A 27,222-nucleotide genomic window follows, 5' to 3' on the forward strand; every position below is an offset into this window, starting at 1 on the left:
CTGTGAATGCATGTGCCAACTGGGCACCGTTTTCCTGATGCTATCGGGATGGCGACTGCACAGACGGCGAGGGCCCGGTCATCGCTGCTTGCAGCTTTAATTTAGATTGTCTTTTCAACAATTTGCCAATATGTAAGTTGCAAGTCATAGGAAATGTCTATTCTTATTCTAAGATAACTATTTGAATTGCGCTCCATTTATTTCATTAGATCAGGAGCAAGAACACAGTGATGACAGAAAATGAAGACACCAGTTTAAACAACCAATACATATTGTGACACTTCTTTGTACTATCACACAATGTCAGTGTGTCATTCAGTAAGACAAGGTACAGACAATGTGGTTTATGCAAAAGCCATACAATTCATGCAATGCAAAGGACCATAATATAAAAGACATCATTTGTATCTTTGTGTCAAATATTCCTCATCTTTGTCCTTTGTCCATCTTTGCAAAACATCAGTAATGTGCATGCTCATCTTATTTATTATACAGTACAGGATTTATATTGATCTTTCCCTGGTCCATCACCCTCAGCCGTGCATAAAGTGCATGTAGCAATATAGTCCATGCAGTCGCTTCTAATGAATCTTTCAGCCTTCCCTTAATGTAATGAATGTCATTAATATGACCAAATGTCACATCTTAATTAAAACACTCATGGTAATTATGTGTATTGTTTACAAAATTAAATGGTGTATTTACCAAACACCATTCCTAATCAAGAATATTTACCATACTTTATTATCCAATGCTTTGTGCAGTACATCACTAAGACAGCTACAGTAGCATATTAAGACAAATGATATTCAAGAGAAAAAAAAATGTGTCATGTTAAAACCATGTTATTTTAACCAGATGAAGCCTCCCAAATACATGCATGGTTAAATGTCTTGAGCATCATAGAATCACATTCAGTTTCCTGCTCATCATCAGAGCTCTCTTGGTTTTCTTCCTCTTGCTTGCTTATCCATATCCCTATCTTAATAATCCCCTTCCATGTCATGAACAATTTCGGTTGTTATTCAGCACACTACAGTACAACTGATGGACAAAAGACATGTGACCAATTCAAATCATATCACTTTATTGTCACAATACCATGATCACAAGTGTACAGGCGGTGACATTTTTTTTGTGCAAACTGCAGCACGACAGTATAGACAAATGTTCAATATATAGGCAACACACACATATAAGGGACTCAATACAGGTAGAGAACAATATGGCAAATAGTATGCTATACAGAGAGCATGAAATTAAAACAATAATCACAGTACACATACCTTTGCAGTGCAGTGTGGAATGAATTAGTGCAAACAGAATGTCATGGTGCAGAATAATAGTGAGTTAGAGTCCATACAGTGCATCTATTAGAGTGCAGTGCATATGAGCTTGATGTGCTGTGTATTGTTTCTGGTACAAGTTCAGTGCAGTCTAATTGCCTGTGGAAAAATGTGTCTGCTGGTGCAGGTTCTGCAATAACTTCTGCCTGATGGTAACGATGAGAGCAATCCTTAGCTCTGGTGGCTGGAGTCTCTGATGGTCCTCTGTGCTTTCCTCACACACCAACTGATGTAAATATCCTGGAGGGACATAACATGTATTTAGGGTGTTATAAATCAATAAACAATATATATTTTTATTTTTAATTGTTGCATTGGACTTATCATTGGTTATTGTTGGAGATTTGGGCCAAAAGGATCCCTTCACAACTATGTTTGAAGTTTACTTTTATGGGCCGTAACATCTGAGCTGTCACAGTAGAGTTGTTCAGGAATGCAGTCTTCATCGCAGATAACTGGTGGTTTCAGGCTGCAATCCTGGCCAAATTCCAGATGATGGAATTGGAGATCATAGCACAGTTGATTTGCCAATTCTAGGAGCTATAAAAAAGAAGAAGTGCATGTCAAAATGGTAACTGCTGTCTTTTGAGAGATTAACATCAATTGCTATACCCCATATAACCCTAACCCATATAACTACATTGCTTGATACATACATACATACCAGTGGAAATGTGCAACTTTTCAGCTCTGTGTTTGGGCACAAGAAGACCATGTTCATTCCTCATTCATCAGGACTGGCTTTCTGGGACTGATTTTCTTTGCATTTTTTGGTCTTCAGCTTTAAAACAATACAATATTTATTGACCCAATTTGTTATTATTATTGTTGTTTAAACATATAAATTAAGCAGTTATAATTATATACTTCAAGCTCAAGTTCCCGTTGCAACTCTAGCAGGCTCCTGAGTTCATCTGTATACATTGGATTCAGAGTCTGAGAAAAGGCCATCTTGCAAACTCTAAGCTTCTATTTTTCAACAGAGCACAAAATAATGTGTTAAGTGAGTGAGGGAGTAAAGAAATAAGATGAAGAGAAATAGGTAGAATTGTGCAAGTTTAACATAATGAGAAGAAAGCAGCATTAAAAAAAAACTATTCTTTAACAGCAAACTAAATTGAATTATTTTAAATATGATTACCTGCTGATGGTTTTGTTGTAAGCAGTTTAAAGGCCTCTTCACACCAAGGATGAGTCCACACCGCAGCTATTTGAGATAAAATGACACAGAAACAATATGGTTGGAATCTCTTTCAGAACAAATTTCTCCAGATGTTGAACAATGAAAACATTGACAGCCAATCAAAATTGACCACACTATAAATAGCCTGAGCATTTAAATGCAGACAACATAACTGCAGCACATGCTTATAATAAAAAAGAATGTTATTTTCTGTTAGTGTGTTAGTCATTATAATTCTTGCTCTTGTTGTGAACAGCTTTAAGTGATCTGATTTGGCCAAATGAACTGAGGGTCTGATTTCTCACATGACAAGTTAGAGATGGGAGTGAGTGTTGACTAGAAGAGAAATAAAAAAAAAAATCAGTAGACATGCAAGGCTTGGTAAATTGTATGAATTATTAATTCTTCAACATGACACTTTGTTGGTTGTTCTTTCTGATGGGGCTGTAGGGTATGTACAGATGCTGTGCAAAATGGTCTTTTCCAGAAATGCACAATATGGCCCAATTCAAATCCCATGACAGGCCTTCCTTTGGTCTTTTGGTTCCTTTGGTTTACCCTGAAACAAAGAGAAATACACACATATTGAGACAATGTGCTAAACAAAATCTGTGATCAAAATATTTGAGAGGAAGGACTGAAAGGAAAGTTATTATTAACACCTAAAAAAAGGATGCACTGATTAAAGCAAATCAGTTATAGCTAAATGTCTTCAACATTACTGTGAAAGATTGAATCATTGAAGGACTTGTTTAGCCTCCTTGACAGCTTCTTCAAGATCATCATTGGGAGCTTTGAGTTCAAGTTCCCCGTTCATTCTAGCAGCTTTCTGACAGAATTGGTCAAGATTTTAAAAATGTCATGATGAATCACAGAAAGAGAGAGCAAAACTATGTGTACATTAATTATGGATTACAGTTCATACAGTGATGGCTTTGACCAGAGATGGCTTCTTAAAAGAGCTGCTGGAGAAGGTGATCTGACATAACTGCAAGACAGAAAAAAATACTGAATTACAATCACTTCACAAACAACTTTTTAAAAGTGTGGTAAGCACTGTGGTTACTGTGCTTTACAAATAGTATACCGTAAAATCACAAATACTATGGTAAAAGTACAGTTACAGTGATAAAACCATAGTAAGCTAGTGGTTAGTGTGCAATGTGCATATCCTACAAATACTATAGTAAAACTATGGTTACAGTGGTAAAACCATAGTAAGCTAGTGGTTAGTGTGCTTATACTACAAATACCACAGTAAAACTATGGTTACAGTGGTAAAACCATAGTAAGCTAGTGGTCACTGTGCTTATACTACAAATACTATAGTAAAACTATGGTTACAGTGGTAAAACCATAGTAAGCTAGTGGTTAGTGTGCTTATACTACAAATACTATAGTAAAACTATGGTTACAGTGGTAAAACCATAGTAAGCTAGTGGTTAGTGTGCTTATACTACAAATGCTATAGTAAAACTATGGTTACAGTGGTAAAACCATAGTAAGCTAGTGGTTAGTGTGCATTTACATGACATGGTCGAGCAACAGTGAACGTTACTATGGTAAAAATATGGTAAATGTGCGGACTTTTTACATGATCACGCGATACTAGGCTGGTTGATTTGTAGAGCTGCCTTCAGCCACGTGAATATGATTAAAAAACAGTTTTATTTATTTATCTATTTCAAACTTCACGAGTTAGAAGTTAGCTTAGGCTAATGTTAATCGTCGGCTAATGTTAGCAGCCTCGCCAACTGTTCCACTAAGCTTCCGTTTTCCGTTTCCACTAAGCTTCCGTTTTAACCACAGTGGTTTTAACACATGACCCCATGCAAGTGATGCAGAAACACTGAAATAATTAAAATAATAAAAGATTGTTGCGGTCACTTACCTGCTTGAAGGTGTACACGTATCAGGTGAACTGGTCGAACTGAGCCTCGCTGGTGACGTAATTGCCGTAGAAGATGCTGCGTGGCATTTGTACGCAGCCTCTCTCCATCGAAGTTAATGGCAAGAATTTGCGTTTCAAATGTACGCAAAAATGTTTGTATGCTGAGAAGACCGAGCACTGTTTAATTTGCTTTAATAAACATGTATCTATCTAAAACGGAGAAAAAAATAAACCACTTAGCGCCTCTAGTGGAAGGTTCACCAGAAAAGTGCAGCGAATTGTACCTGGAGATAAGTATTTCAGGTTTTGCAGAAATGTAGGCAGAGGCACGCATTTCCAATGAGCCTGTTTATTATTTTGTTATGCACCACACAGACAAATTACAATTTCTTTTTAAAAGATATACAGGTGCATCTCAATAAATTAGAATGTCATGGAAAAGTTCATTTATTTCAGTTATTCAACGCAAATTGTGAAACTTGTCTATTAAATAAATTTATTGCACACAGACTGAAGTAGTTTAAGAGACTTTGGTTCCTTTAATTCTGATGATTTGGCTCACATTTAACAGAACTCCACCAATTTACTATCTCAACAAATTAGAATATGGTGGCATGCCAATCAGCTAATCAACTCAAAACACCTGCAAAGGTTTCCTGAGCCGTCAAAATGGTCTCTCAGTTTGGTTCACTAGGCTACACAATCATGGGGAAGACTGCTGATCTGACAGTTGTCCGGAAGACAAGCATTGACACCCTTCACAAGGAGGGTAAGCCACAAACATTCATTGCCAAAGAAGCTGGCTGTTCACAAAGTGCTGTATCCAAGCATGTTAACAAAAAGCTGAATGAAAGGAAAAGGTGTAGAAGAAAAAGATGCACAACCAACTGAGAGAACCGCAGCCTTGAGAGGCTTGTCAAGCAAAATTGATTCAAGAATTTGGGTGAACTTCACAAGGAATGGACTGAGGCTGGGGTCAAGGCATCAAGAGCCACCACACACAGACGTGTCAGGAATTTGGCTACAGTTGTCGTATTCCTCTTGCCACTCCTGAACCACAGACAACATCAGAGGCATCATACCTGGGCTAAGGAGAAGAAGAAATGGACTATTGCCCAGTGGTCCTCTTTTCAGATAAGAGCAAGTTTTGTATTTTATTTGGAAACCAAGGTCCTGGAGTCTGGTGGAAGGGTGGAGAAGCTCGTAGCTCAAGTTCTTTGATGATTTGGGGTGCAATGTCATCTGCTGGTGTTGGTCCACTGTGTTTTTTAACAAACGTCAAAATCCGCCTTCAGCATTTTCAGCGCTTCCACAGGCTTTTCAACTGGGAATGGGGCCACTGGTTTCTCAGCTGAAAAGTTTTGGGTAACTGGGAGATGAGTGAAGTCTTGCTTTTGCACCTGTTCAATCACGATGACGCATTATGTTGAATGTACCATTCTGTTGGTGAATTTAACAAATAATTAGGCTATGTTAATAAATAAGGGAAATTTTAGTTTGAAAGCCAACCTCTATTATCAAATACCGACATGATATAAGTAAAACATGTATTTAAAATTACATTTTTACTGGCATTGTTCAGAGGGCCGGTCCAAATGTGGGGGCGGGCCGCATTCGGACCCCGGGCCTTAGTTTGGGGACCCCTGCCTTAGAAGGTCCTTTTCCCCCATTTGCATGTTCAAGTATAAAATAATTGAGGTATATAAAAAAAAATCTTACCCATGGCTTCAGATCAACAGGTTGGCGATTGTATACTCGGCAAACAAGAGGATGCGAGATGAGTTAGGAGCGGGGTTTTTTTGAGTGACAGAAATATTTCTGCAATCTATTTGTCTATTAGATTCGGCAACAGGGAGGAAAGTAGAGAAGAGAGATTTATATCTGCACCTGCTGTGGGCAGTGCGGTGCCTGACAGAGCTGCGGCAGCTGGTTGAGCCAAGGAGTGAGGTGGAACGGGATCTGGAAATGCAGAGTCTGGGGCATGTAGAAAAATTTTATTCTTAACACTGCATAGACAAAGAATTTCTGACTGTATGTGTGGTTGGACTCTCTTCATTTTCTTAGTCCTATCACAGTGTTACTGTTCATAGAAGCTCTAAAGCCAGGCACACACTACAGGATTCTTAGCCCGATTTTGCCCCGATTTCCCCCTCCCATGAATCGGAGCAAAAAATCTTGTTGAGCACCTCGATCAGACCTGATGTTCAGCCAATGTGTGACCGCAAAACAGTTGCTGTTTTACCGCAAAACTGCTTCTTGAGTTTTTATAGTATACCACAACCGTAAGAAGAAAAAGGAGCTCTGGGGTGAAATCGTCTCAGGTTTGAACATACAGGGTGAGTGGAGAAAGCTGCTAGCATGTTAACATATGTAAACATCAGTTGCTGAAATGACGATCAGCTGCGTGAGTTCACAAGAGGCGCTCTCTCTGGCATGATAATCCTAATAATACCTTGTGATTCGCCAAGATTTTCAAATCTTGTAGTGTGTGCATGTTTAAGATTTCAGGGAAGATAATCTGCAAAGATTCTCCTTATGTGTGCCCTGCAACCAGATTTCATAATCGATTAGGATTTTAAAACGTCTAGTGTGAGTCAGGCATAAGCTAATCTTACTGTGCATTAGGCTCTAACTTGGCCAAGGTCTAAAATTACTTGATGTGTATGAAACTTCTAACACATTTGTGGCAGAGTTTATGTTATACGGCCCATCAAATGAATTGTTGGCCGATTCAGTTGATCAGCTATAGAACAGAGATTCTGTCAATATTCCTTATAAATACCATGAGTAATTCCCTTTGAGCAAAATGTACCTGTTCCCTTCCGAAGGGAACTCTCACTGCGTCCTCTAGAGGGCGCTTTTGGGGAACGCTGCAGCGTGCCTCGAGTCTGAAGAATGCATAGAAAAACTACATGAAATGGCTGGCGCCAGCGTATGATGTCACTGCGGCGCGTCAGTCGCTGCCGTTGCGTCACTACCGGGCGACCATAACATAAAAGAGGCGCCCGTGCAACACAATACATCTTCGCTGTCTTCAGCTTTCTCGGTGTGGATGTGCATGGGAAGAAACGGTAAGAATCCTTTCTTTGAACTACTATCATGGCAAGCACTAGCAAACGGTGTGTTCATCCGTGTCCTCGTTATTTGACACCTGATGACACACATGATCTTTGCAATATTCTGTTTGGGCTAAGAGCACACACGCGATGTCCTTGAGGGGGCATTGTGTGTACATTATGAGCACTTCTCTATGAAGAAGCTCCGGTCTCGTCTGTCTCTCTTTCTGAGGAAAGATGAACGTCCACTTGCCCCTCGCGGTTCGGGTCCTGCCGTTGCCGAGGCACGGAGGAAACTGAACTCGTGGGGCTCGCAAGTGGAACTGGCTGACGATCTTGAGAGGGGTCTCTCTCTCTCGCCAGCCGGAGACGACGACAGGCTCCTAGCTGATGATGGTGCGTTATCGCTGACGTCGTCAGATCCAGGAGCAAGTGCTCTTTTGGGTTCCACCCAAGAAGAGCAGGAAATGCTAGAGATGGATGAAGACGCTGAGGCTGAATCCTCTCTACCTTCCTGCCCTGCATACGAAGAGCTGCTAGAGGTTATGGACCGCGCCACGGCCAGGCTTGACCTGCTGTGGAAGCGGGCTAGAAAGATAGCGCCGCGGGGTCGCCTTGACGAGCGATATCTTTTCAGGCCATAACCACCCAGCTCCGGTGAGTCTCCCATTCCTTCCCGATCTTCATACTGAAATCGAGAGGGTCTGGAAAAGGCCGTACGCGGCGCGCATTCATAGTTCGTCCATTGCGAACTATGCTAATATCGAGGGTTTGCGCGACCACGGCTATGAGAGGACGCCCCCTGTGGAAGAGACGCTAGCCTGCTATCTCTCCACAGGGCGGGCTTTCTCTCTCAAGACTCCCTCTCTGCCTTCTCCGGCCCTGCTGAACGGCAGAGCGTATGCAGCAGCAGGTCAGGCGGTGGGTGCACTACACACCATGGCAGTGCTCCAAGCCTACCCAGCCGATCTGCTGAAAATCCTTTATCCCTCGAAGGTCCAGGTCTCAGCCCGAACACCACAGGGGTCCTGCTCCGCCTCCTTCTGAGGAACGGAGGTAGGTGCAGAAGGCTAGTGTTGCATCCCGCGCTCCTCCCCCGCCTGCGAGCAGGTCTAGGAGGCGACGCGGATCGAGAGGTGACAGACAGGATTTCAGGGAAGTCATCCAAGCGAGACAAAATTCTCGCAGGGGTCAGAGTAATACCTCTCCTTCCCTCGGTCCAGTCGGGTCGCCATATTAATTCCCCTGTCTCCATTAAAGCTTCCTGCACTCCCCGGACCCATGATGTCCTTTGGGGGTTCTACCTGTATAGAACCCTAATTTACGGACGGTCTGGAATCAGGCCGTCTCTGAAAAAAAAAAAAAAACCCACCTCTTTCTATGAAACAGGATGCTTTTAAATGGGTGAGTATGATCCATTTTTTACTTGAAGGAACTTCATACTGTCTCAGACCTGTGTATGTTTTCTCTCTTCACAGAAGAAATACGACGAGTCTACGGCAGACGCCCCCTCTGATCCTATGGATTAAGGTTACGGCAGTGTTTGCCCTCTCCACTCCACAGGCTGTGCGGTAAACCAACCCTTACAGCATATATTACACATAGGACCTCTGTCCTCTTCAAGGTAAGCTCCCTAAGTTTTTCTTAGGTTTGCCCTTGGTATGTTTATGCTGTCCTTTGCAGGCCTAGTGTAGACTTATGTCCTGTTGAGACAGGAGCATAACTCCCTAGTTACGCCCCCCTTATGGCTGGATAGGCGTGTTGCCTGCGGGGTTTGGGTTGCGTGTTGTGTTTTTCCCTCAGAAAAGGAATGTGGAAACATCTCGACGGAGCACCCCTCCCTTCCGGTTGTATGGTGGTGTCCGTCTACACAACACTCGTTCCAGCACAATCGGGCTTCCCCCTTCAGTGGTTAAACGAGCAAAAGGAAAATTTTTCCTTTCTCCCTAGGTAAGCATCTTACTCGGAGCAGGTTTGGTTGCTCCCTTTTCTGCGGAAAAGGTTTTTATTTGAGCACCACCTGGTGACACGCTTTCCAGCTGGGGTCTTGATTCTCGGTCTATTTGGTGTGCGCTCCCCTTTCTGAGGAAAGGGTTTTTATGTAAATCTGAGCGCCACTTTGTGACTCTCTTCAAGTCGCCTCATTCTAAGCCTGAGGGCTGAGGCAGCACTTGATGTAGGATCTACACCCAGGCTGACGAATGTCTCCCCTACAGAGGGTTTGAGCATCCTTCGGTGTTTAACACCTTAGAAAGCCGTCACTTTAGGATCGATTCTCGCTCCCCAGGCCTAGTTCCACTTCCCTTTCTGAGGAAAGGTTTACGAAGTGTCTGAACTAGGAAGCTGCCCTTATTCATTTCGGAGCTTCCCAGAAACTTTCAAGGCAAACAGTGCTCCCCTTTCTGAGGAATGGGTTTGTTAAGGTTAAGAGCTCACGTTCCTCCCTGTGCGCAGGATTGCTGGAACGGACCTGAGCTCCCCTAATCCAGGGTTTTCTTCAGAGCAACTTCCCAGGACTGAGTGCTCCCCTTTCTGAGGAATGGGTTTGTTAAGGTTAAGAGCTCACGTTCCTCCCTGTGCGCAGGATTGCTGGAACGGACCTGAGCTCCCCTAATTCAGGGTTTCCTTCAGAGCAACTTCCCAGGACTGAATGCTTCCTCCCTCCTGAGGGTAGGAATCTACCAGGGACAGACCTTTGAGAGTTATGGACCTGCTACAAGGATGTTGGCGTACCCCTTTCCAGGGTTCACTTATAAGAGCACCACTCCTTGGTGGCCAAGTTCTCCTCCCTGTTTCCCAGGGTAGGAGCTTGACCTTCATGCTTCAGGTTTCTACTCTCCAGCCTTTATTCTGGATGTATGCTCCCCTCTATGAAGGGTAACAGTGAGAGCATTCGCTCCTGTTCGGTTGCGCAGCTCCCCTTCTGGGAAGGGTCTTCTATGAGCGCCAACCCACCTTCGTGAGATTGCCAGACTTTTATACAGGTCGCGTGGACCGGGCTGTGCACGCTTCCCCTTTTCATTAAGGGTTCCCTAAAAGACAGCAGTGCCCCCTTCTGGAGAAGCGATCCTCCCTGTGGATCAGGGTCAGGATTTTTGTCCTCTACTATCGTCCACTATTGCAGGATGGTCTCAGCTCCATGTTCATCTCTGTTGACAGATAGCTTGCGAGCTTCTGTCCAGGGGAGGGTTAGTGTGGCAATCCCCTCACCATCAGGGTCATCCCCTTTCCGTCTCTTCAGACGGCATGGAGCTGATAGTGAAACCCCCTGGAAAAACACTCTCCTTAAATCCGATCATGTCGGTAAGCGTCCCACGCTATGCCTGGGCGTCTTCCAGTTAAAACCACAAGTGTGGTAAGTGCACACACACCTGGGGCACTTCTATAAAATCCACGTGTTGGTAGGTTCCCACCAAGGTTGGGTTCCTCTTTTAAAATCCTTTTTTGGTATGGGTCACACGTTTTGCCTTGTTCCCATCTATTGGAGTCGGCTCACAACCCCGGTTCCCTGGGTTCGACTCCTTTGATATCTTAGCTGATGTCTGCTGACCATCCACTATTAGGGCGCGCCACTACTAGTGGCCCTTTGAACGGACCCAGGACAGGTTTCTGCCCTCATATGGGAGCCAGTTCCTGAGGGAACTAGGCCCTATGTTGCGGTAGTTTCTGGTTCTGACAAGTCTAAGTTTCCATCGAAGCTTAGCCGTTTCCCTCAGAAGGAATTACTATAATTCCAAGCCTGAGCTGTGCCCTGGGTTCTACCCAGTCTGGTAAGTGGGTAACAGGTCAGGCCTCTGGCCGGGAGGGGTAACGTTTTGACAGCCGTCACCACGTCCTAGTAGGGGCAATTCCTCTCAGAATTGTTGCTTAGTGCTCGCTGGCTTAGCATGCACTCTCCTCAGCATGGCAGCGTTGGTATACCGTTCCCCAAAAGCGCCCTCTAGAGGACGCAGTGAGAGTTCCCGTCGGAAGGGAACGTCTCAGGTTACGTATGTAACCCTAGTTCCCTGAGAATAGGCACTGCGTCCTCTAGGCTTCTTCGCCATGCTTCGGACGATAAAGCTTCAGACTTTGAAGATGTATTGTGTTGCACGGGTGCCTCTTTTATGTTATGGTCGCCCGGTAGTGACGCAACGGCAGCGACTGACGCGCCGCGGTGATGTCATACGCTGGCGCCGGCCATTTCATGTAGTTTTTCTATGCATTCTTCAGACTCGAGGCACGCTGCAGCGTTCCCCAAAAGCGCCCTCTAGAGGACGCAGTGTCTCGTTCCCTATTCTCAGGGAACTAGGGTTACATACGTAACCTGAGACGTTTTCCTTTCACCCTGTTTGCTGATGCTGGTTTAAATATTGTTGCCATTACACTGCACATAATACTGCAAAACTCAAGCAATGCATTTCTCAGTGTTTCTTACACTCCAGATAAATCATCATACATCACCATAAATAGACAAGAGCCAAATACTTTCACTGAATTTAGTTTATTGTGGAACTGTTTTCAGAAGCATTGAAAATATTGAAATCATCAATTCAGAAAAATGAACTTAATTTTCTGTTTGTAATTTGGTAACTGCATATGTCCAACTGTTCAAACCAATACAAATTTTAGGCAAAAGACAAAAGAAGAAGAAAAAAAACACAGAGTTCATTATAATTTTAAAACATGGTTTTCTTGAAAATGTAATTTTTGCAGGAGGCTGATCATTTTCCATACACTGATTGACACTTGCAGTTACATTTAGAATGTTTTAAGACATGCAAAATATGTAAAACATTTTTACGTTCAATTTTTTACTGTTCTTTTTCTAACAGTTCCATACTTAAGGTTTACGAAGAATCAACACTGCCAAGCTACACAGATACAGTGTTGGGCTGAGCGACAATACACAAAAAATGTAATCACAGAAAAAAAAACTGTAATATTGTGAAACATTATTACAACTTAGAAAATATTTTATGTGGATGTATTTTACTTCTTTAATTTCCAGACTTCAGGAATCATTCTAATATGCTGATTTGCTGCTCAGTTATTAATATTATTTTTATTATTATCAATAATTTATCAATACGTTTTTCTGTTTAATATTTTTGAAACTTTTTTTCAGGATTCTTTGATGAATAACACATTTATTTAAAAAAATAACAGTAATTATTTTAAATAAAATAATTTTTTTAATTGTTTTTACTGTCACTTTTGATCAATTTAATGCATATTTGCTGAATAAAAGTATTCATTTCTTTAAAACACACATACACACACACAAACACCCCAAACATTTGAATGGTAGTTCAACATGGTTTCTGTATAAATATTAAGCCGCAAAATTGTTTCCAACATTGATAATAAATCAGCATATTAGAATGATTTCTGAAGGATCATGTAAAACTGAAGATGTAATGATGAGTAATGATGACTGAGTAATGATGCTGAAAATTCAGCTTTGCAGCACAGAATTTGGTTATTTTAAATTGCAATATTATTTCAGAATATTAGTGTTTTTACTGTATTTTTATTTCATAAATGCAGCCTTGGTGAGCAAAAGAGACTTAATTAAACCTTTCACAAGTACTGACATTTTTTTAATTATGAACATTTTAAAAACATTTTTATTGTGAACATGTTCAACATGTCTTTCAATAAACGTTGTCTTTACCGTGTTATATAGTCTGTATCACAGTCTGTCCCCTCTGACAAGGACCTGGTTTGCTCATGCATGTTTTCTGTGTGGGTCACCATATATCCTGATGTTGTGTCATGCTCAGTCCTCAAGTCCAAATCAGAAGAACACATAGAAAGGAGATCCTGCCTTTCCACTTGCATTGGATCTTCTGTTTTCATTTCTCTCTGTATGGGTGCACAAAACTGCTGGGTTTTTTTCTGTTTCTCCAGTAAAGAGATGTGAGATGCCGATAATTTTTGATCTTCACTTACCACTGATTTAGGTAGCAGAGGTTTACACACCTCTTCCTTATTCAAATCATCCTCTAGTCCCAGAGTCCTCAAAGTGACTGAAAACAAGTTGATGTTGCCTGAGACATCTGGTGAACTACCTTGATTCCCCTTCAATACAGTGTTTTTTACATCAAGATGGCTGTTTCTATCTTCAAACATGTCTAATATGAATTTCTTTTTACAATCAAATTCATCATGATGGATTTGTTTCATGGCTACTTCTTTTGTATGGTAGATTCCTGAACTGTTATGGAGAGTCAAAATAGCCTTCTCTTCTCTCTTATTAGTTTCCCAACCAATGTTGTCAATTACACAATCCATGTAGTTGCAGTTGTCTTCATCTTCTTCCTCATCCTCTGTATCTGCCTGTGAGAAAAACATTAGGTGATTATGTACCATGTTTCATGGTACAATTTTTATAACAATCTATTAAGTCACTAGGAATACTCTGCGCCATGCCTCGTGCAAGTAAAGGAACCAGAATTGTAATAAATGAACTACTGCCAGATAATTTGCATTTCAGACAGAATTTAAAAAAAATTCACATAATATTAGAAACTAAAATTTTACAATAATGGAAAACGTATAATATTTTATCAATTAATGACACAATATGGACAGTGGTGGAAATGGCCAAAATTCACTTAGGGGGACTCGAGCTCGGGGGGTGGGGGCAGTTAATGGTAATGTAGATGTCCTTTCGGTTGCATTTAATTATAAAACCCTTTATAATCTATAATAACATTAAACTTATTTAATATTTTCTCTAAACCTTCTTGGATATTAAGAGACAGCCAATTAAAGATTTGTTGTAGTTGTTGTGTGCTCTTACTGAAAAACAAAAAAACAAACGTAGGAACACCTTCTCATTGACATGGCAGAAATGACAGAATATTATAAAGCGTTCCCATTATAAAGCGATATTTGACTCTTTAAAGTTTTTATTTATTTATTTTACCTTTGTAATGCCATTTTTCTAACTTTATTAAATGTATGTCATCTTTTATGACAATACAAATTTTTCTTCAAAAATTTTAATTAAACAATAAATTAGATTAAAATAATACAAAACAATCAGGAAGATTAAGTTACTAGTCAAATGAAATCAGCAACAACAATTAACCTTTGCACGGCACAGAAGAGCCGAAATGTGGCATTAAGGAGTATTTACAGATTTTTGACAAGATTCAGAGGTGGCATTAATGTATTTCATAATAACAATATTATGAGATTAATGTTTTAAATATAAAGTTTTGAATATAGAAATCTTAACTATTTATATAACTCTTTAAATGGCCCAATTTATATTTTAAAAATGAAACTGCCAGTAGTGCTACTAGTGGTAGCAAGTCAAAGTCTGTCAAAGACTATAGATGTTCAACGGCTCAACTGTGGCTTTGTTTTGAACTATTTTTGTTAATGAAATATAACACAATCAAGTCACTTAATTAGCTGCAGACAAATATTGCTACGTTTATCATCTACATTGTGCTATACTTTTATGTGCAGAACTGGGATTGCTTTCGTAATTTTTTGAATGGATAAAATACAGAAATCACTTTAAGTCCAGCAATAAATCCAGAGCAGAACAGAACAAAACAATTGGACAGCCTGCATGCTGTAATCTGTGATGTTTTATGAGCAGATATACATTTAATGTTTGATATTTTGCAAGTGTTCTGTGTTCCTTGGGGTCATTTTGTATCTTTTACATCATGCATAGTGACTAAAATAAGTCTTTTTTTAACACACTAAAGTGACAGTAAAGTTTTCTATTTTCATTGCCTCAATTTAAACCCCGTTTTAGTCAAAATTCCATTCCTAACCAAAAAAAAAAAAAGGAATGGACCCCAGGCTGGTAAAAGGCCCATTACCTCTTCCTTGTCCTTGAAAATAGATTGATTTATTTTTTCTAGAAACAGGTACCACACAGACCTTGTTGACATAGTTTTCCTTGACTGCATGTTGCTTGCTATCTGGATCTTCCTCTACATTCCGTGGGTTGTTTTCAGTGGGATGATTTTTAGATGCACAAACGAACTGTGACTCATTCAATGATATACTCTCAGAAAATGTCTTCTCAGGAATCAGATAGTACGCTTCAGTGATGTTCCTCTAAATAAGAAAAAAAGCAAAACAGAGAGAGAAAATGTTGAACAACTGTGACTCATACATAAGACAGTTTGAGTCTAACAGAAATTGAGCACAAATGTCAGGGGATATCAATACAGAGAATAAAACAATTTGTGGGACTCCCTATAAATGGAAATATCCAAACAAAAATATCTAAAAAATATCTAAAAACAAATAAATTGTCTGTTGCACAAAAGCAACAAGAACAACTAATATAAAATAAAAATAATTAACAGGTGTACACATATGCAGAGTTTCTATTTATATCACTTGTAGCGTTGAGCAATGCTGATTTCTGAAATGCAATGGCCTATCGTGTTAAAATCCACTCACCGCACAAAACGTTGGAATTCATGTGCAGTGCTGAAATTTGCATGCACATGAATCCTCTCATTATCACACGCGAATTGTAGACATTATGAAAGATTCACTATGCATATATTTGCTGTGTTATAACAGAACTTTGTGAACTGATTTGTCAGCTTTTTAGGGATTATAAAATGAATTATAAAAGCCATGCACAAAGCAGCCTATTTTAGTTGAACATGTTGATGCTTTAATGACAAATATTTCATTGCAAGCATTTATGCTGGGATGTTGTGGCTAGCCAACACAAAACTTACTATTTCATGTACTATTTTCAAGTAATGTAACTAATTACTTTTAAAGTCAAGTAATCAGAACAGTAACTTAATTACTTTTAAAGGGTAACTTGCACAACACTGACAACTGTAATGACGTGATGTATATATGTGAATGATCTTGTTATCTTGTTATTGACCTACTGGTCCTACTGGTACTGTATATATGTGAATGATCTTGTTATCTTGTTATTGACCTACTGGTCATCTTGCACCCATGTCATGTTTGCATCCATGATCCATTTTCAAGGACAAGGAAGAGTTGATGGGCCTTTTACCAGCCTAAAGTGCCTTTCCCAAAAGCATCATTAGCAAACAATGTTCACAAGTTCTATCAATTAACAACAGTGCAAAGTTGTGCATTTGGAAGTACACTCTGCCTTAGAAGGTTCATTCTACAAGGTGGGTAAAAAGTAACTAGGCAATATTTTTAAAAATGTAAAAATAACTAGCCAATATTTAATGGCTATAAAACTTAGTTTCAATGTTTTGTATAAGAAATATGGACTTTATTACCAATTTTTAATGCCTAGTTACTTTTCACCCACCCTGTATTATTTATAGTAATTTCCTTGGCATTTACAGTCACTAAAATTCAGCAGAATTGTGAAGGTGCGACATTAAAGGAGTAGTTCACTTTCAGAACAAAAATTTACAGATAATGTACTCACCCCCTTGTCATTCAAGATCTACATGTCTTTCTTTCTTCAGTTGTAAAGATATGTTTTTTGAGGAAAACATTGTAGGATTTCTCTCCATATAGTGGGCTTCTATGGTCCCCCTGAGTTTGAACTTCCAGAAAAGCAGTTTTAATGCAGCTTCAAATGGCTCTAAATAATCCCAGCCGAGGAAAGAAGGGTCTTGTCTAGCAAAATGATCATTTATTTTCTAAAAAAAAAAAAAAAAAAAAAAAAAGGAGTACAATTTATATACTTTTTAACCTCAAATGCTTGTCATGTCTAGCTCTGCGTGAACTTTGTATTTCAGTTCAATACAGATGTACTGAAAAACTTCCATCTCACCAACTTTAAAACCGTCCTTTTACCTTTTTTTTGTAAAGGGCATTTGATCTTCTTTGCATGGTCACTTTGTAAACACTGGGTCGGTACTTCTGCAGCGATGTAGCGTGATTTAGAAGTTGGAGGACAAAATGAGATGGGAGTATTTTAACTTACCCTAACTGTATTGAACCAGAATACAAAAAGTTCATGCAGAGCTAGACAAGATGAGCTTTCGAGGTTAAAAAAATATATAAATTGTAAATGTTTTTAGAAAATAACTGATTGTTTAACTAGATAAGACCCGTATACCTCGGTTGGGATCGTTTATATTCTTTTGAAGCTGCATTTAAACTGCAAACTCGGGGGCACCATAGAAGTCCACTATATGGATAGAAATCCTGATATGTTTTTGTCCGGAATAGCCTTTAGGGCCTGGGTAAAAAGTGACCACTTTACTAAAGTACAGTTACAAATGCATTTATTGTGCAGACGAGGGCAAAAAAAATTCCCAATCCAAAGAAACCGTGCTACAAAAGTAAATCAAAGAAATAAACAAACATACAAAGTTTAAAAGTCCGTTCACTGCCACTGAATCGAGACAGGAGCGCGAGCCCACTATCTAGGCGAGAGCACGCTACAAACAACCTTTCCTGTGGACATTTCACATCCGTAGCACCTCCTTCTGGAACGTACCACACTATGGGTGCAATCTGAGGCACAACACAACGCAACACAACACAACTTTCCAATAAACATAAATACACGTTAACCTAACATACAAACACATAACAACATTTGCATGGTTCAAACATTACATACGTCCGTGTATAAAGATGTCAGTGCTGGCAACCAGACAGTGTAATGCTGCATGCTGTGTGTATATTATAAAGGTACGTGCCCATAGTTCATACAAAGTCACGGGTTAGCTCCATTTTTACAGACTATCATATCATGTAAATATGATATTGAATTTATACAACAGTTCAATCAACAAGTTAATTCAACAGTCTGCAAGCCTGCTGTTGCAGCTATGCTGCAGCACTGCATACACATTGCTTTTTTGTGAAACAGGTGTTGGAATAAATTTACTGTCATTGTCATTTGACATTTATTATCCATGCAACCTTACTATTCTCAGTAACCTTATTTCTTAAAAGTTCTAGGTAAGAAAATGTATGGCAAGAAAAACTTAATGTATGGAAACATTTCTGATGATATATGGCAATTGCTGTATTTGAATGTAGGAAGGGCTTACCAGTGATTTAGGAAGAGGGGTCTTCAGCTTACATACAGACCCACTGTACACCAGACTCAAAGCAAGCAACAGCACACCTAAGCCTGACACTGCTGCTCCCAGTGACCAACTCATTATATAGAACACTGCAGAGAGAAATGTGCAAAACAATCAAAAACATAACACCGTACGAATATGAGATAGGAGTCCATGGCAGGCCATAAAATCACATGGTAAAAAGTTGTGTCATTTGGGACACTGACTGGGGTGGGGCTCAAGAGGCCTCAGTAGTTTCTCACTAAAAACATACAGCATCACAGACAGCTCCAATTTTAAACATTTCACAACTCTGAATCATTTTCCCCCTCTGATGTCTTGCCTCATACCGAGTTTGCAGTTTGTCTTATCACTGCTATTATAAGATGTTTTGTCTTTTCATGTTCATTTATTTCAGTAACTCAAATTGTGAAACTGTATTAAATAAATTCAATGCACACAGACTGAAGTAGTTTAAGTCTTTGTTTTTTTTTAATTGTCATGATTTGGCTCACATTTAACAAAAACCCACCAATTCACTATCTCAACAAATTAGAATACTTAATAAAAAAAAAATATATATTTTTAGTGAATTGCTGGCTTTCTGGAAAGTTTATTTACATTTGCTTTTTAGTGCTGCTATTATGCCTTTTCAAAAATGACCTTTCATGTGGTGTGTCATGTAGCTGTATGTGAACATAAACATCTTGAAAAGTTGTAAAGCCGACAGTGCATGATAAATAACATTACTGTCTATCAAAAAAAGAGTCGGCTAACAATTGCCTAAACGAGTCGTCAGGAATTTGAATCTTTTTCTGTTACAGCTGCAAGTCACGAAGTAACACATTTGCATAATTTCCACCCACATTCTATGTCACAAACAACTTGCCTGCCCACAAACACAGTAAAATTTCCATGTGGTTAACATCATGTCAAGAAGACGCTGTATTTTACCCTGTAAGAGTAAATTTGTTTTATAATCAGTTCTAAAAGATGAATCTACAAAGATTCAGTGGTTAACATTTATTTTTTTCAACAACAGCTCAGCAGTAATATTCCAGTCTTGTGATGTGCTCCCATCATTTTATTGACAACTGCTTTTACAAACTCAGGAAATACAATGCGGGATTCACCAAACGCTTGCTCTTAAAAGATGGATCAGCACCCATGAACCTCTACCTTTAAGTATGATTAATAATTGATGATTGTATTTTCTAGTGATCGTTCAAAATACGTAGTTTTGTATGTTATGGTGTGTAAACCCTGCAGGTGTCTTGCTAACCATCTAACTCAAGCTTCTATAGTTATGTTGTTCAGCTAAAAATGTATTGATTGATGCAGCTTGACTGTCTGTCTTACTAGTTGGAGTAGTAATAAAGGATGGTGCATGACTTTACAGAGTGTGACGCCTCATATAATGTTGAAGTTTACAACATAGAGGTGTGCCTGGTTCGCGTACATACGCAAATTGCGAGCACTTTCCACGGTAGTTTGTGCTAACTAGTTGAATTATTCTCCATTTGCGTGAATCAGTTTCTTGTCGATCAGCAACTTCAACCGTTTTATTATCAGACTCCGGCTCGAACTGGTAAGGTACAATCGATACCATCGTTTCTATGTACTGACAAGTCTCCAGGCCTGTCATTCAGTTATGGCAATGGGCTTTTCGGTAACACTTTACAATAAGGTTCATTAGTTAACATTAGTTAACCATATTAGTTAACATGAACTAATAATGAACTGGACTTATACAGCATTTATTAATCTTTGTTAATGTTAATTTCAACATTTACTAATACATTATTAAAATTTTGTTAACATTAGTTAATGCAGTGTGAACTAACATGAACAAACAATGAACAACTGTATTTCCGTTAACTAACGTTAATAAAGATTAGTAAATACAGTAACAAATGTATTGTTCATGGTTAGTTCATGTTAGTTAATACATTAACTAATGTTTAACTAATGAACCTTATTGTAAAGTGTTACCGGCTTTTCGTTTCCGACACGCGCTGTACGCGGTAGATAAAGTACTGTGCCGTCTGACCACAACAGTGAGGGTTCAAGGAAAGGAGGTGTTTAGAGAGACTGATTTTTTGAACTGCTTCACTCAAGTCGTTGACAAATTATTTAGAAATAAGATAAAATTAAATCTATTTTTGGAGAAAACTAAAGTGTTTTTTGACCTTATAAAACAATATTAACAATCTATAAAATTGCATAATAGGACCTTGGTTTCCAAATGAAATGCAGAACTTGCTCTCATCTGAAAAGAGGACTTTGGACCACTGGGCAACAGTCCATTTCTTCTTCTCCTTAGCCCAGGTAAGACGTCTCGGACGTTGTCTGTGATTCAGGAGTGGCTTGACAAGAGGAATACGACAACTGTAGCCAAATTCCTTGACACGTCTGTATGGTGGCTCTTGATGCCTTAATCCCAGCCTCAGTCCATTCCTTGTGAAGTTCACCCAAATTCTTGAATCTATTTTGCTTGACAAGCCTCTCAAGGCTGCGGTTTTCTCGGTTGGTTTTGCATCTTTTTCTTCCACACTTTTTCCTTCCACTCAACTGTCTGTTAACATGCTTGGATACAGCACTCTATGAACAGCCAGCTTCTTTGGAAAGGAATGTTTGTGGCTTACCCTCCTTGTGAAGGAATGATTGTCTTCTGGACAACTGTCAGATCAGCAGTCTTCCCCATGATTGTGTAGCCTAGTGAACCAAACTGAGAGACCATTTTGAAGGCTCAGGAAACCTTTGCAGGTGTTTTGAGCTGATTGGCATGTTACCATATTTTAATTTGTTGAGATAGTGAATTGGTGGGTTTTTGTTAAATGTGAGCCAAAATCATCACAATTAAAAGAACCAAAGACTTAAACTACTTCAGTCTGTGTGCATTAAATTAATTTAATACACAAGTTTCACAATTTGAGTTGTGAATTACTGAAATAAATGAACTTTTCCACGACATTCTAATTTATTGAGATGCACCTGTATATGTTCTTTTTAGATTTAAATGTTAGGACTTTTAATAATTTTTATGTCGTTGTTCATATTGTTTTGTGTACGTGTATGTGAAAGTGTGTTTGTATCTCAGTTAAGGATTTGCTAGAGGCTGCGATTGGTTCTCCTCCATTTTCTTGCTACTCCGTATTATCATGTATCATTTTTTTATTTAGCGTCATTCCGTAATCGCATTTTTATCTGAGGGTCATGCAGAGAAATTGTGATCAGAATTGAGAGTGTGCTTGTAACTGTAATTTTTGTTTGCTATTCATTTCTACATATCCCTTGTAAATAATTTTTGCACAAAGAAAATGCATAGTACAATACATGAAGTGTTTAGAAAAAAATGTAAAGGTCAGTGGTGTTGTAGATATAGGCAACAGATCATAGGCATAGTACAATGCAAAAGTGAATGGCACAATGGCAAGCACACAAACACTTTATATTTAGTACAGCTTTAATAGTCAATTAAGCAGTTTATGGTCTCTAAAATATACAATTCAGTTTTGTTCTGTGTAAATTAAATAACATTTGGATCATCTGGCATCTTTATTTGACTTTTTTTCTAGGTAAGATCTAAATCTTCCTGTATTGATGGACATTGTAAAAAACGATAAATATACATTTATGCCACTTAACAGGCAAGCCAGGGTTGGGGCCATTCATGAATTGAATTGAGAATGAATGGTAAATTCCAATTCACTTCCTGGAATGGAATTGGAATTGGAATTGCATGCAGCTGACAGGAAATGGAATTGGAATTGAATTGGAATGCCAGGAAACAGAATTGAATTCAAATAAATTCCACTAAATTCCACTTGAGTTGCTAAATAAAATAATTTGACTTGATTTGCTTAATAGTTTATAGTACATTAAATATTGTAAATCACATAAACAACAAACATAAAAAAGAAATACAAAGTACTGTATGTTTAGTATGTTAAGCGTGATCATTTCACATCCCAAATTTCAGGAAATGATGATAATTCGATGCAATAAAAAGCAAATGAAATGCATGAATGAACATGACTCATTTTTTTGTGAGTTGAGACATATATTATGTGCTTATCATATATTGAATGTATAGTACATCCAGAAACTTATCACCACTGTCATTCAATTATTAATTCGTAATGTACAGTTCTCATATTTGCATTTGATCAACTCTATTTCATACTTGGTATTTGTAAAGCATCATAAATAAAGTTCAAATTTATGTCTCTAAATGTAATCCCAAAATAAATGCTCAGAAACAGCAATAAACGGAATTCAGTGGAATTTCCCTGAATTGAATTCCAGTTCCTGTAATTCCAATTCAACTCCAACTCTGTTTCCTGTAATTGTTGTTGAATTCCAATTCCAATTCCATTTCCTTCTTTGAATTGGAATTGTTGAGTTCATTCCAGAATTGACCCCAACCCTGAAGCAAGCAGTATATTCCATAGCCTATTATATTTTATCTTGCAGATTTGTCATGGGAACACTGTCTGGGTCTGGGGAGGTATTTGATTTGATTTATTAATTTATTTACAAAATAATCCTGTAGTTCTGTTTTGTATTGTACGACTTGTGCTTAAAAAGTTTTTTTATAACTTAAACTTGTGTACTTATGTTAGGTTCTAAGTAATATTAGCAATTTGTACTTACTATAGGATTACCTTTTTGTTTAGGCTTGATTGCTTGTAATTATGCAGAATTCACAATTAATTCCAGAAGGAATTAAAATATAAATGAATAAATAAGCATGGAGAAAATAGTGCAAGGTATTGTTATTCTTACTTCCTCTTGGCTCCTCTTTACTAGTGTATTCACATTGCCAAGCAGAAGGTTGAGTGTTGTGGTTGGAGTTGATTTTGGGAAGTACTCTAACACAGTACTGATCACCAGGCTGAAGATTCTGCAGGACATACTGTTTACTTGATGTAGAGATCTGGTTGACCTAGGATTAACAAGACAACAGTAAAAGAATTTAGAAATGTAGCTGATGTGATTTTACAAATATAGATTGTAACATAACCAAGAAGTGTGTAAGCATTCATTTATCAACAGTAATTAAATTACATTAAATAATGAAAATAGATTAAATTATTAAATTGTTCAATTATTTTGTAGAATCTTAAAATGCAGGATTATTTTTGAGCACATTTAAGTACATGAGTGATCTCAACCAACTTAAAACAACCAACTTGCTTGCTACTGTGTTAACCCCTTAAAACCTGTAATTTGAAGTTTAGTGATGTATAATTTTGTCAGAATGTGGTTTTGACATTTATGGGTGGCGATGTTACATCTTGTGTCGTATTGTGTACATGTTATGCTCTGCTGGTTCTTTCTCTCTCTCTCTTTCCCACCCTTTGTCTCACAGGATTGGATCATACCAAAGTGATCTCCGGATCTGATTGTCTATAATGATGACTAATGTAATAAATTAATCATTTTTGTTAGTCATAATTTGGCCTTGGTTGCATGTTTTTTTTTTATTAGAAATGTGATCCTTGATCATCACTGATCAACAACGTATCAGTAGATGTAGCCTATTGGGGAATTTGGCTATTAATGTGTAACATTAAAAAAAATTTGTTCATTTTGATGAAAGAGATTCAAAGATCCGAGTCTCGAGTGGATATAAAGTAGTCAACATTTAAACTGGATCAGAAAAGTTAATCAAAGTTGTCCTAAGACAAGAATGGTTATTGTTTTGGTTTTAGTTTTGCTGAGTATCAAAGATATTAGCAACTTTTACTCTTTACTCCACTACATTTGAAATGAGCGTTGCAGTTACACATTACATTTTGCATGGCACCTAGCTTTTTCTGCAGCAGTTTATTTCTGCTACAGAAGACCTGATACTGGGCTCCGAAAGTACTATATCTAATGAGTTTTGCCCTTACCTCAAATGTTTAAATCAAAATATATTTTTTCTTTAGATTTTGTGAAAGGAACTTTACTTGGACATGTTTTCATGAGATTCACCCATTCACAACACTTTACAAAAGACTCCTTTCACAGAGATACTTACCTCCTTCTGTCCAGCTTTCTTCCAGCTTATATCGAAGGATACAGAAGTATAAAACCGATACAGCTGATCTATTTTCCTTGATTCACTGGGTAAAGAGATGCTGATATTCAGACAGTCTCCACAGCCAGACAGAAATATAATGGGTGGACCTATGATTGCTAAAAAATAAATAAATAAACAAATAAATAAACAAATAAAGCCAGTTTAAAAGACTAAATACTAGATCTTGACAGACCTGCACATGCAAACTAAATAAGAAAATGACACAGTAAATGGTTAAACTTTAAACATCACTATCAACACCCAGATATTCAAGTACTTACTGTCTTCATATGGTGTAATACTTTTGTTAACTATCGATGATGTCATGTTGTCAATCGATGCCCAAAGAAAGAAAGTGCAGGATGTATAGATGTCTTTAAATGTTTCAGAGACATCTACTGTCGTATTTCTAATGTTCAGTCGTAGGCGTTGTTCAGGTTTTCTGTTAGAACAGCTATAAAAATAATACATCAGTCTCTTTATTACAGGCATAACAGGAAATTGCTTAATTAAAAAAAAAAAATGTGTTTTACATTTTGCACTGAGAGAAACTGCCATAAATTTGTGTGACACTGACAAAAGGAGAGTTATCTTTTACAGTAACAGTGGGTTCAGGAAACATTGATGCCTTTGAAAATGTAAGCGTGAGCTTTGAACATTTGTAGACTGTTGAATTTTGGCTTCAACCTTCTGGACTTCTGAAAAGCGACATCTGGACTAATCTAAAATACTGAACTTTCTCTAAAAGAAATCATGACACTAAATGCTAGATCTCTGGCAGTCTGAAACAATGACCCTTCAAGGACACTCCTATATTTGTCTCTATCCAATTTGCAACCAGAGTATAATTTTGCCACTGGGGAAGCACTGGTAAATATATATATATATATATATAAAATAGTGCAATTATGTCTGGTTACAATGATCAAATCACAAAGGCTGGAATTTAATTAAATAAAATAATTTTCAGAGTGAACTGTATGCCACACTGTGCTCACTAATAGGTAAGCATCTCAGAGCAGCTCGGTTAATTTACTGTGACATAAAATAATTCTTAACCAGTGCTCTTCTGAATTGTTTGAACAAATTTGCATCTCAAGTTTGGAAAAGTTAGTCTACAGTAAAAGCAGAAAGGAGCAAATAAAGTGTTAAGAATAAGTTTGTGAGTTGTTTGAATATATCTGGATTTCTGCATTGATTACCCATAAAATGTAATCTGATCTTCATCTACAACAAAATTATCTTAATCTTAAACCGGGTTGCTGTTTTCACAATTTTATTAACCTCTTAAACTCTTTGGCATATTTTGGATTTTTTACTGATTTTGGCATACCTGAATTTAACCATGCCCTACTCACATACATTGGAGTAGCTTGATATAAATGGTCTCATTTCACAGAAAATATCCTAAATTTTAACACATGGGTGGAATAATTTATATATTTTATTGTATTTTTTCATAATTTTATGATAAACACAAATATAAATATAGTTGCAAGCAGCGATGGCGGGCCCTCGCCCTCTATGCAATCACCATCCCAGCAGCATCAGGAAAAATGTGCCCAGTGGGCACATGCATTCACAGTAACCCTCTGGCCTAAGCCTAACCTTCTCTCCTCCTCTCTGACTCTCTCTCTTACTACCCATCTCCCCTCCCCACACACACCCAGCCACTTACCACACACACACACACACATACACACATGTTGGGTTTACATGTTTTATGGGGACATTGCATAGGCGTAATGGTTTTTATACTGTACAAACCGTACTTTCTATATCCCTACACCTACCCTACACCTAAACCTAGCCCTCACAGGAGATTGTGCACACTTTTACTTCGTCAAAAAAACTCATTGTGCATGATTTATAAGCCTGTTTCCTCATGGGGACCTGAGAAATGTCCCCACAAGGTCAAAATCTACTGGTATTCCAATGCTTGTGGGGACATTTGGTCCCCACAACGTGATGAATACCAGGTACACACACACACACACACACACACACACACACACACACACACACATACATGTCTACCTTACAAAGAGGGGACTATCACTGTTCACTGACCAAGAGGGGACCATTGTTTCTGGTGAGTTTAAAGAAACAAAACTTACATAGAAAATTTTCTTTTAAGGCATATTTTCATAATATAACTGCAAATGTGCATTTTTTTTATTTTTTTAAAAACATGCCAAGTGGGGACCTGAAACACTGACCGATGTCTACCTATCCAACAGAGGACCTCCATGGCCTGCAATGCAAATGTATGTGTAAACATGAAATGAAACAAAGTCTTTCATTTTAATGATTTATAAAGATTAAAGGTTTACACAGCCTTTTACAAATATTCTGAAAGCACAACAAAACACCTAATAAATTAATGTTAAGCATATATTCTTGGGATGACACCAATATAACCATTAGTTCCCCTTCAGTCGAATCACTTCGACGTTACATGGGATCTCGCCTGAGAGACCGATCATCTCTGAGCCTTATATAAAAAGGCCAATTGCAAATTGGCGAGTGGACGTGCGCGTCGGCCACTCCCCCGTACATACGGGTATATAAGATGGCGGCGCGCATCACTCAAACAGACTTTCGCTTTCAGAGCCTTCATGCTCAAGCCTTTTGCTTCTCCTAGAAAAGAAGAAGAACTTCACGTTCCTGCTGCAC

The 27,222-nt window shown here is 38.4% G+C and overlaps 1 protein-coding gene and 1 long non-coding RNA gene across 3 annotated transcripts in view; both read right to left on the reverse strand.

Moving 5' to 3' along the window:
* Positions 1–1,063: 1,063 nt before the first annotated feature.
* On the reverse strand, positions 1,064–3,515 carry LOC141341226 (uncharacterized). The gene is made up of 5 exons (XR_012356639.1): positions 2,488–3,515; positions 2,214–2,315; positions 2,011–2,127; positions 1,733–1,886; positions 1,064–1,586 (listed from the first exon to the last, which is right to left on the reverse strand). It is a non-coding gene; the product is annotated as an uncharacterized lncRNA (long non-coding RNA).
* Positions 3,516–11,943: 8,428 nt separating this feature from the next.
* Positions 11,944–27,222, reverse strand: part of crfb1 (cytokine receptor family member b1) — a 53,542-nt gene continuing 38,263 nt past the window's right edge. The window contains exons 5-11 of one of the 2 annotated variants that reach the window (XM_073846204.1): positions 24,828–25,000; positions 24,505–24,662; positions 23,265–23,424; positions 18,462–18,586; positions 15,367–15,546; positions 13,411–13,797; positions 11,944–13,323 (exon numbers count right to left, since the gene is read on the reverse strand). In XM_073846204.1, the coding sequence (XP_073702305.1) occupies positions 13,129–13,323; positions 13,411–13,797; positions 15,367–15,546; positions 18,462–18,586; positions 23,265–23,424; positions 24,505–24,662; positions 24,828–25,000 (1,378 nt within the window). In that variant the 3' untranslated portion in view covers positions 11,944–13,128. Of the gene's footprint in view, positions 13,798–15,366; positions 15,547–18,461; positions 18,587–23,264; positions 23,425–24,504; positions 24,663–24,827; positions 25,001–27,222 lie in introns of both variants that reach the window. The other variant, XM_073846203.1, reaches the window with a different exon arrangement.

Source organism: Garra rufa, chromosome 8 (genome assembly GCF_049309525.1).
Source record: "Garra rufa chromosome 8, GarRuf1.0, whole genome shotgun sequence".
Taxonomy (NCBI): Eukaryota; Metazoa; Chordata; class Actinopteri; order Cypriniformes; family Cyprinidae; genus Garra; species Garra rufa.